At 32.4% G+C, this 12,402-nt stretch overlaps 1 protein-coding gene across 1 annotated transcript; it reads left to right on the plus strand.

Annotated features, from left to right (window-relative positions):
- The first annotated feature begins 9,747 nt into the window (after nt 1-9,747).
- On the plus strand, nt 9,748-10,444 carry LOC122609834 (dof zinc finger protein DOF3.4-like). The gene has a single exon (XM_043782781.1). It carries the CDS (start codon nt 9,770-9,772, stop codon nt 10,442-10,444), a length of 675 nt encoding a protein of 224 aa, XP_043638716.1. The 5' UTR covers nt 9,748-9,769.
- Nucleotides 10,445-12,402: the final 1,958 nt, after the last annotated feature.

The following is a 12,402-nucleotide window of genomic DNA, read 5'->3' on the forward strand; positions in this document are numbered from 1 at the left end:
TAAAGCATTTTGGCTTTTTTTTAAGAAAAGATGAACTCCCTAAATTACCCTTTTTTTTTTTACTAATTTAAACATCTCTATCTAATATACCTTTAAATCTAAATCACTCATTTTCCACTCTCTTCTCAAATCTCAACCACTCATTTTTTTTATCTCCCCCATAAATTATTTTATTTCTCTAATTTATTCAAAATCTTTTATCTCAAAAACCGTATAGCGATAAATTATAAAAATTATATGGGTGTTCTTAAAATTTTATGTTCTTTCATTAAAGAGGTCATTCGATATACTTTCGATGAATTTTTAAATCCGAGGGCGGAGCCCGTACAGCTAAGACATTTGGCTATCACACTCTATAACTTATCACCTCCTATGACCTATCACCCCACCATCTCGCCGCCGCAACGCGCATGTACTTTCGCTTGTAAATAAAAATATGGAAAATGATTACTTAACCTAAAAAACCAACCAAATGATCAACCTAAGAACATGATAATAACATTTTGCATAATCAAAGAAAGAGATTAAGAAAAATGATGAATGGATTACACTTGTCATATAATAAAGATTTTAAGTAGATTATTAGGTTGATATACATTATACATTATATAAATATAAATTGGTCGTAAAACTCACAAAATGAAACAAGTCACAAACTGACAAACGCCAAACTAGTCAGGTATTTAGTTCCACTGAATAGCGTGGTTACATATAAGCAACGAGCTTATGAACAGGAACACCAATCTAGGAAATTTTTTTTTTTTTTTTGTATATTATAAGCTAAAATTTGGAACTTGTTGAAAATTTGATCATGAATAGGTATACGCGTGCCATACAATACTGAACTAAATCTCCGACACTTTTGACTCATAAGTCCAAGCCCAGGGTCTATGAATGCTTATCATGTTCACCAACCACACCCTTCTTCTTTTCTCTCTAACATGAGACATGAGTCCATGACATAAAAAAAAAATATTTTGGACTTCATAATATCTACAAGGTGTTAGATACTTTAATTGGCTTATTTACTTCCATTCTTATCTTTTAGTTGAATTTATATTTGAAGGACTAGCACGTTACCGGCACAATGCAGCGGTGGTTGTGACAATGCCGTTGTAGTGGGGGGCCGAGTGTTGGTGGCGGAGACGACGTCGAGTAGTGTGGATAATTGATGTAAATGGTTAATGAAAATATATTAAAGAATAAAGGATTGGTAGTGTAAATTAATCATTAATGTTATGGGATAGTGTATATTGAAATACTTTAAGGGGTGCTAAGTGAAAATATTACATATTTTCAACACTTCCATAAATAAAAGAGGCTATTTCTTTTATAATATAGTATAGATAGTTGAATTTATATTTGAAGTACTAGCACGTTACCCGCGCAATGCAGCGGTGGTCGTGACAATGCCGTTGTAATAGGGGGCCGAGTGTTGGTGGTGGAGACGGCGTCGAGTGGTGTGGATAATTGATGTAAATGATTAATGAAAATATATTAAAGAATAAAGGATTGGTAGTGTAAATTAATCATTAATGTTATGGGGTAGTATATATTGAAATATTTTAAGGGGTGCTAAGTGAAAATATTACATATTTTCAACACTTCCATAAATAAAAGAGGCTATTTCTTTTATAATATAGTATAGATGATACCTGCGCAAAGTGGTGGTGGTGTCCGCGACGGCGGTCTGGTGGAAGGTTGAAAGTCATTTTTCACTTTCTATAGAACTTGAAAAACCACTTTAAATAGGGGTATATATCTCAATCTTCTTCATACATTAATACCCCGTTAAAATCGAATATATGTGAAAGATGATGCAAGTTACCCTTTATTTTACCTTTTTCATGTCTATCATTAGAATTTCATTTATTTAATCGTCTAAGAAAACAACTTTCCTTGCATGATTATATATATATATATATAATATATAGAGGAAAGTTATTTTTAGTACAAGAGTTTAAAAAAGTACAAGGTATTTTCTCATTTTTCTTCCTTCTTCCTTCCATCTCCGACCACCACCACCACTACCATGATCCTCCGGCGACGACGACCATCTCCGGCGAGAGTTGAGTTACACATGTGTAAGTACAACTTTTTTTTAGCATTTTAGGGACTAAAATTTCTAGGTTTTTTCCTTCGCGGGACAACCACCACCAGCCACCATCATCTCCGACCACCCCAACCACGGCGCCGGTGCCGACATCAAGGGCTTCGCTCGTACCGTAGCAAATCGTCACCATCTCTTGGATCGCCGCCCATCAAATCCATACGATTCCCATATGCGTCCCTTGATGGTCAGCTTAGAACGGATGAGGACCTCAGGCCAGTACCGTATCCACCCGAAAACGAACCTAATTCTCGCCGGAAAGTTAACTTACACATGTGTAAGTTGTAGTTACACATGTGTAAGTCTCGCCGGAGATGGTCGCCGTCGCCAGAGAATCATGGTAGTGGTCGGAGATGATCATGGTGGTGGTGGTGGTGGTGGTCGGAGATGGAAGGAACAAGCATGTGTAAGTTAACTTAGACATGTACTTTTTGTACTTTTTTAAATGCTTGTACTATAAATAACCCACCCCTATATATATATATATCTACATTATAAAACAGTAGTTAACCGAGCCTTCTAAAGCACTCCTCAAAACTAAAGTTATGTTTAAACATTGCCACGTAGGATTTATCCTATGTGGCATCTCCATATTTTTTTAACAATATTGTATAAATTTAATACAAAATATTGAATAAAAACAATATAATAACAAATCAAATCTCATACTCCTATATTTTAAAAGAAAATCCCGTACATGAAAAATACAAAATATTCATAATATCAAATCAAATCTTATACTTCTATATTAATTATAAAAATCATAAAGAATCACGTACATGAAAAAAAGAATACTTATATCTAAATCTACTTTTACTCCAAAGTTTTCAAATGAAAAAAAAAAAATCTATTTTTGGAATAGTTTTGAGCATGAAATTGCATGGACTTTCAACTATTTGAAATTATAGCTAGATTATATAAAAGTTTTGTAAAAAATATATAAACTATATCAAAATTTAGAAATCATATGAAAATATTATTATTATTAGATTATATATAACAAAACAATGTTGTTCGTGTCCTTCCTTCTCTTGGCCGAACATATAAAATAAAGTAACCGAAATTAATTATATATAACAAAACAATTTTGTTGTTCGTGTCCTTCCTTCTCTTGGCCGAACATATAAAATAAAGTAACCGAAATTGGTTTGTATTCTAGCACAAAACAAAGTCTATTATATAATGATAATAATTGTTACTTGAGTTTTATAAATGAGTTTCTTGGTTGACAGAGATAAAATACTTTATTTCTTGATTGTGTTTGAGATTATATTTTTTTCATCACTACATAAGGTATTTCCTTCATATCTTCAGCATAACTAAAAGCAAAAACTATAATGAATTTCTCTTATTTATCTTATTGGTTTTTTACCTATATGTATTATATTTATGTGTATGTTATATGAATAAATTGTTGTCATGTTTAGTATTTTGTTTTGTACATATAATTACATTTGATGAATAGATAGGCATGCTACATATTTCCACTTTCATTGTTGCTATCTATTATTATTGAATAGAGTAATATATGTTACAATCTTTTTTTAATAACCTATGTAGTAAAGTCCAGATTCAGCGCATGTTGTTTAATCTTTTTGTTGACCGGTTTTATTGTTAACCATAATATGAAAATAAAATAGCCAACAAATGATATAATTGTATAGATTAACACAAAATACTTTTAATAATTATCAATATCCACATCTAAATTGTGGTTAAAAAAAAATATCCATATCTAGATTATTTTTCTTACATTCCGTTCATTAATGATATTTTAATTAGTCGTAGATTATTTTTCTTACATTCCGTTCATTAATGACATTTTAATTAACCGCACATCGTGCGGGTAAAAGATATATATATATATATATATTTTGTTCAGTGTTGCTCTCACTATCAATCCAACTTGAATTATTCAAAATGTTTGACTATTCAGTTGACTAGTAGTTTTTGTTACTTGATGCAAAACTGCAAATCATTTTGTCTTATTACACCAGGAAAATCTATTCAATCATAAAATAACCAAGTGATTGTGATGTAGTGCATTAATAAAAGTCGGTGACATATTAGTTTGTAACCAACTACGTTAACTTTTCGATAGAAACAAGTAGAAATTTTTTTTTTTTAAACATATCATTTCTATTTACCTAGTTCATATCTTTATTTCGTGTGTTTCTCAGAGGAATTCGATCTCTTCCATCTCGGGATACCACCTAAATAACTAGCAAATTAGATTCATGACATTATAAGGGATATTATAGTGTCCGGATTTTGCGTACTAGTTTGAAATAAAAAAGATTTTTTCTATTCAAAACGGTAATATATCAAGTACTAACGCAATCAAGGTATCCAATGACCATTTTGAAGATCATAGCTAAATATAGCTCAAAACTATAATTACTTAATTAGCACATAATATATGGTACATAAAATAGCATTAGCCATTTGCTATAATTAATCATCAATCGAGGTGAAGTTTTGAGGTGAGCAATATCCTACAATAAATACAAATTAATCAACAAATAAGGTTTAGTAGAACAAGTGGCGAATCTAAGATTATAGGTCCTTAGCTTAGTTTAGAGAAAAAAATGCATTATATATATAGCCGAATGGATAAGCTCTTATTAGTTTAGAACTTGCGAATATAACTCTTACTAAGAGTAGTTTAGACTTTAGAAAGTCCTATGAACAACTTTTTTTTTGAATGGCGAATATGGGGTGATATTTCACAGATCTACTCGAAATCGAACGCAACTATTCCCAAATGGGACCCCATCCAAGGGCAGGGGCGAACACCCTCCCAAACACCACCTCGGTGCCACCAATTCCGGAGGAAACCTTCTACCCGAAGCTCAGCTGTGGTAAAACCCCCCGGGGTCAGGTTAAAAACCCCGAACCTTTAAGGAACCTGGGTCTTCGCTTCATTCTCCAATACCTCAGGAGTTCTATTAACAACTAACGCACCAAAACCACCCTTGAGAAACACTTTGAATATTTAAATTGTTATTTTATGGTCTAATACCTATATTATTTTCGTAAATAAAATTAAATATGTTTTATAACGATTAATTTTTGAAATTAAAAGAAAATAAACAAGAATCTTTATCCAGAGTTAAAATTCTCATATTGTTGGGCTAAAAGTTAAAAATTGTTTAAAAAACGAAAACAAAGAACTGGGAGATTTGAAAGGTGGGACGCGTGTTATTACGTAATTGGTGTGGATAGTAGTAACGACGGCAGCAAGAAAGAGAATGGTACGGAAGGAATAAGAGGAATCTTGGAAGAGGGGGAATTGTATAGTTGCAGACCATTTTTTACTTTTTGATTTCAATTTCCTCCTCCAATTTTCATTTTTTTTTTCCGTCAAAGTCCAAATTGTATCCATTCACAAAGGGACCCACATCATTTAGTTTAACAAAATATTACTATCCGCATTAGATTACTGTACAAGATATGTTACTCCTCCGTCCAATTAACTTTTTAAAGTTTTCTTATTTCAATTTTATCTATAAATATTTTTGTTATATTTTATTAGACTTGATATAAAATATCTAAACAAATTTGATTTTAAACGAAATTTCAATAATATAACTTTAATCTAGTATTATATAATACAAATAAAAATATTTAGGATCAAAATTGAAGTAAAAAGACTTTGAAAATCAACGGTGGACAACTAAAATACCTTTTATTTCGATTTTTTCGAAAGTAAAAAAAACAAAAAACATAGTGCTTCATCAATCAAACCGAAACTAAAAACTAAAAAAATGTGTGACAACTTGTACTATTTGTTACACATTTTAGAATAGGTATTATAATGTAGGGAGTTCGGAAACATTTCAGAATGATTATAAGTCTCGCAGTGATGGTTTTTATCTTATTCATATTCATATGCATTGTGCTGAATATTTGTTTATCTTATTCCGTTTGATGTCCTTGATTACGAATAGAAGGATTAATCGAGTCAAAATCATCATTCACAACTACTTTGTGCTCAGTAAAAAAATTAAATGATATATCATGTAACACACAAATCTACTTAAAAAAAAAAACTAATTACTGAAATGGTACTTAACGTTTGCGTCATATTACTGGTTTCATACATTTCCTTTCGAAATTACGCTGATCATACTAAACGTATGCAAATTTCTACTCGGACCATACTGGAGGCTAACGCCGTCACGTGGCTAAAAAAACCACCCCACGTGACTTTCACGTGAGGGGTAAAGATGAAATATCGTGTTTTTTAATTACTTAAATGGTACCTAATGTTTGCACGATAATGTTGGTTTCATACCTAATGTTTCTTAATTACTAAAATGGTACCTAATGTTCAGTTTTGATTTTTTTTTTATTTTTGAAAAGTGAATTTCGTTTTAAGCCAACGTCTTAAAAACTGGTATTTTAATTATACTGGTGTGGAAAAATTTTCGGTATTACAAAAAATACTGGCCGATACGACTATTTTTAATTTGTTTTATTTTTTTAATGAAAATTTTCCAAAACTTGTTACAATTTAACGAAAATAGTCAAAACGCATTTATAATCAACTCAAAAATACTACGAAATAGGTTTTTCATAACAAAATATAAGTTTAAAGTTCACAAATAACTAAAAATAGCAATAAAGTATTATAAAAACAATTTTAAAAAAATTTCAAATTTTCTTTTTCAAAAATACCGGAAATACCGCAATGGTAATACTGGAATATTTGAGGAATACCAGAAATACCGGTTAGTAGTTACTGCGACACGAAGCTTAAAGCAATGTTTTAAATACCGGTAAATATTGGCCGATAATTCTGGTATTCCTGGATATTCTTGGTATTACCATTGCGGTATTCCCAATATTTTCAAAAAAGAAAATTTAAATTTTTTATAAAATTATTTTTATGATACTTTATTGCTATTTTTGATTATTTGTGAACTTTAAACTTATATTTTGTTATAAAAAACCTATTTGGTATTATTTTTGACTGGATTATAAGTGCATTTTGACTATTTTCGTTAAATTGTTACAAGTTTTGGAAAATAGTCGTACCGACTAGGATTTTCGGTAATACCGATAATACCAGAAATTTTTTCACACCAGTATGACTAAAATACCAGTTTTTAAGACATTGACTTAAAACAGAATTCACCTTTCAAAATAAAAAAATAAATTAATAACTAAACATTAGGTGCCCTTTAAGTAATTAAGTAACATTAGGTATGAAACCAACAATATCATGCAAACGTTAGGTACCATTTAAGTAATTAAGAAACGTGATATTACATCTTTACCCATCACGTGCAAGTCACGTGGGGGGTTTTTAACGGCCGCGTGACGACTTTAGCCTCCAGTATGGTCCGAGTGAAAATTTGCATACGTTGGGTATGATCAGCGTAATTTTGAAAGGAAAGGTATGAAACCAGTAATATATCGCAAACGTTAGGTACCATTTCAGTTTTTAACTCTAAAAAAAAATTATATCATGTAGTTATAAGTTTTTAACATAGAGTTAAATAAAACTATTCTTTTCATGTTAAAGTTACTTCATAATTTTCATAATTTACTTATGTTATGACTCGGTCGAGATCGAGTTTAGCATTGTGTCAGTTTGACTCGACTCAATTACACCCTAATCATACGTGATGGTTTATGATGGATACAATGAATCTTTGTACTAATTTGAGATGCCGTTGTTGGTTTAGGTTAATAAAATCATTTCATTTGCTCTTCAAAAGGAAAAAAAAAATCATTTCATAGTTTCACATATATCACTAGAGTAATGGGTACAACAATATTCAAGGTGTTTGACGTGAAGGTGAAGTTGTTGTATTCGACATGGACAGGGAGTTGCGTCCCAACCGCTACTCCAGGGACAGGTGCACAAGGTTAGAGCGCATGAAACCTTTGGACTTCAAATGCCAGTCGTCAATAGATTAAGAGATTGGATGAACATCTATATCTATACTTCTATCTATATCTATACCTCTGTATCTATAAAACAAACTACTGTTCCCTTTTAAGTAATTAAGCCTTTGAAATGACCATGTTACTCTTCTTTTTTATTCACTAATTTAAACATATTTACCTATATATATACCTATAATACCCTCAATGAAATAACTTACAACATAGATCATCCAACCCTTAAATAACCATATTAACCCCTTTCACATCAATTAATTTACAATCACTACCACACCACCACCGCCGCCGTCGAACATTGGCGCCATCACTACCACCATTGACACACCGTCATCACTACCACCATTACCATTGCATCGTACGGGCATCTCAAAGTCCTTATGTCCTTAGCTGTCACAACTCTTCAAAATCCACATTTTATTTGCAACTCTACAAATATACATCTTCACATTTCCTAATACCTATTCATTACACAACGTATATGAATGAAAAATATATATGTTTTTTACTTTTGGCTTATCCAATAACATAAACCAAGATAATTGCATACACTTTTACAAGAGCACCTCAAATAAATAAAGACATAATAACATATATATGATTTAATATTATAGGTATTCACTGCCCTTTAAAAACTCATTTTAGGTCAACAGTGCCATATATTGACAATTTGATATTTTCTCTGTCTCACTAAAAGTATCATGTTTTTAATTTTTAAAGTCTAACATGTATAATTTTGACCTTAAATAACTTTATCTGTGTTAGATTATACTTGATGAAAGTTATATTATTTGATTGTGTTTTAGACGAGTTTTTTAATGGTACAACTTTTATCAAGTTTTATATAATACACACACAAAAAAAATTTAAGGTTAAAGTTTAAACATAAAGACTTTGAATATTCAAACTACGACATTTCTAATGTGACGGATGGAGTAATTTTTAGCAAGGTTTTTGACCAGTAGTATAATGTTATGTATTTAGTAGGATTTTTGTCAAAATTTTATCAAAATGAAAGGTATAGAGCAAAAACCTTATCAAAATGTCAAAAAACTTGTCAAACAGAAAAAAAAAATAAAAAAAATGGTGGGGTTACAAGCTTGCATTTAGAGCAAAAAGAAGTCAATATTCACCACAATAGGCTAGATATGATGGATTGAAGTTGCCAATGCTATTTGCCAATTTTTGTCAAAAGAAAAGGTGCAACGGAGCCAATATGTCAATATTTACCGATGGAAAGAGTCGGCGCAAGGTAACGATTGAACCCTTGACCTTAAGAGCGTCACTTCAGATAAATCTCAACATGAAACTTTAATCCATTTTCATTACTGTATTTTAATTATCTGCATAACTCGTTTTAATCGTTTGAACTACAAATCATTGATATTATTGACTTGAAAATGAAAATGAACACAAGAAAAACACTTGAAAAACCAACATGTATTAACATGTGACCACTCCAATTTTTACTGCGTGTCATCATTAATTACAGCCCACAATCCCCCCTCCCTCTCTCTCATATATAGTAGCCTGTACATTTCTGTACTTAGTATATATAGTCTGTATATATAACGCAGCCGGTCTGTAAAACTTGTCTCCCAAAACACCATCTCTGAAAAAGCCTGTCTCCCTCTCACATATACATACAAAACGAATATATATAAAATCTTCAATATATATATACATCCCCATTTTTCATATAATTAAACACATACACAAAAAAAAAGAAAAAAGAGTCAAATTAAAATGGCATCTGATTCTGGTAACGCCACCACCGAGCACCGCCGTGTAAAAGCCACCGGAAAAACCCAAAGCCACCACCTTTTGGCACCAACCCATCAAGAACAACATCCATGTCCACGATGTGATTCACCCAACACAAAATTCTGTTACTATAACAACTACAACTTCTCACAGCCACGTCACTTTTGTAAGTCTTGCCGCCGTTACTGGACTCACGGCGGCGCTCTCCGTGATGTTCCGGTTGGTGGTGGTACTCGTAAAAGACCGGCTAAACGTTTACGTATTTCAAATGATTCTGATGACTCTTCTACTCCTCCGGCGCCGGTGGTGGTGACGGCTACTACTCACATTGGTTCTAGTACGGCTCCGCCGGCGGTATTTGTTCCGTTCGCCGGAGTTCATGGTGGTGGGTTTACGACGGTTTTGAGTAATGGGCAAAGTTTGGGTGGGATTTTTGGATCTGGGATTGATCAGGATTTGAGTTTTGGGCTTGGGAGGACTATTTGGCCGTTTTCTGTTGTTGGTGACGGTGGCGTTGGTGGTAGCGCCGCCGTGAGTGGTGGTGGTGGTGGGAATGGGTGGCAGTTGGATAGTGGAGATGGCGGCGATGGTGGTGGTGGAGAGTGTTTTGCCTTTCCAGAGCTAGCGATTTCGACACCCGGAAATGCCATGAAGTAGTCTATTTAGTACTATTATTAGTATATTGCTAGTGATTAGTATTATTATATTATTATATTATAATGTGATATAGGATATGTTATATTAGTTAATTACTATCACTAACTAATTTAGTAGTATGAGATTTTGGAAGTGACAAGAAAAGAAATCCTTAAGTTTAGTGTTGTTTAAATTCTAATGGTATGAAGTTTAACTTTGATTATAGAGGTGTCTATGTCGATTTTATTTTCTTAATTTGTTCAGAAAATGTTAATTGTATCAATCGATTTGGTTTCAGAGCTAGATTTGCGAAATATAAACCGATACGAAAAGGCTTATAGCATAGCAGTAAGCAGTATATTCTTGATGACTAATCAAGCAAGAAATTGTAGGTTTAGATTGATGATGGACAAGTTATAAGACAAGACAATTGTTGTTTTGGTTACAAGTGTGTTTAATTCATTTACTATAAGTTTAATAATGTCCAACTTTGCATCTTTAATAATACAGATTATTGATATTATGCAAATAAGCAACCTTTGGATAATTGAATATGCAACTAGTAATTTAGCACCCATTCTGATAAAAGGCTTTGTGTATTTGACTATTTGTTAGGAAATTGGGATTTTCTGTTCATGCATAATTGATCTAAAAGGGAGAGGTGTAGTCGGTTATTTCTGGTAAATTGGTAAGTTTTTAGCCAATTACAAGATGACATGTGACAATGTTAAAAACTAACCAAAACTTACCAAAATTAAGGGTGTAGTTGAAAAAGTAACCGATCGGCTCATTTGACTATTTCTTCAACCTACCCCTACCACCCATTTGCTCATTCTTCTTCTTCATCTGACATGTGGCCAAAACTAGCATAATTATTTATGAGTTAATTGCATAAAACGTCCATGTGGTTTACACAGATTTGTGGTTTACATCCCTTAAAGATTTTTTTAGTGGTTTTCGTCCCTAATTCAAGTTTTATTAGCAAATTACATCCTTTTGAGAAACGACGTCAATATCTCTCCGTTAAATGGCATCACGTGCCCCACATGTGAGGGCTTTTTCGTCTTTTCCTTACTCACAGGGACGTTTTATACAACTTAGTGTGCAAACCATATGGACGCTTTATGTAACTTAGTGTGCAAACCATAGGGACGCTTTATGCAAATAACTTCTTTGTTATTATTATTATTTTTTTTTTTCAGTTTTATACTTTTTTAAAAGAATTATTAATGTAACTAAATATGACTAAATGTCTATGTTATTTAAATATATAGTATATGTATACATATCATATAGTGAACCTTCATATCCCTGTTATTGAGTGTACCTGGATATGTAACAACCACATAAGCTCTCACTTTTTGATTAGTCGAGTACATCTAATACCCGAGATTTGAAGGTTCATTAAATATGACTAAATACCCCAACGTTCACTAGCATCGGCCAAAACTAGCCAATGCACTTTGCCAAAACTTGTCGATTAAACTTGCCAAAAGTAGCCGATGCATATGCTATAGGGTTGCCAATGAGCCGATGCTTTATGCCGCTGTTTTTTGCCAATACACCTCTGCCCCTAGTGACCCATATAATTTTTCACTCGAGCCAAAAAGGACAATTGCTGAACAAAAAAACCAAATATTCAACCGTATAAAACTGAAAGCAAACGAATTTCTGGAACGAGCCGAGCAATGTGTTTCGTCGGCATTATCGATTTGGGTCAAGAATCTGCATTTCCCAATATTCAAATCCAATCTATAAAATGATCTTAAGTTATTAATCTCATACAGCCAGTAAAAATGCTGCTAGCCAACTGATTTTACCCATAATTGACCCATCTCCATTATGCAGTTTCAACTTAGCAAACATACTACTTATAGAACCTCCATATTCAACTTTGATTATTGCTTCAGCGCTCAGTGATAAAAACAAATCAGCATATAACATGTTGCAGTTCTAAAAACGTCAACAAGCAAACAATT

Source organism: Erigeron canadensis, chromosome 8, assembly GCF_010389155.1.
Source record: "Erigeron canadensis isolate Cc75 chromosome 8, C_canadensis_v1, whole genome shotgun sequence".
NCBI lineage: Eukaryota > Viridiplantae > Streptophyta > Magnoliopsida > Asterales > Asteraceae > Erigeron > Erigeron canadensis.

Bases quoted from the DNA above. Each gene is read 5' to 3' on its own strand.
- LOC122609834 (XM_043782781.1), top strand. From the start codon at position 9,770: ATGGCATCTGATTCTGGTAACGCCACCACCGAGCACCGCCGTGTAAAA.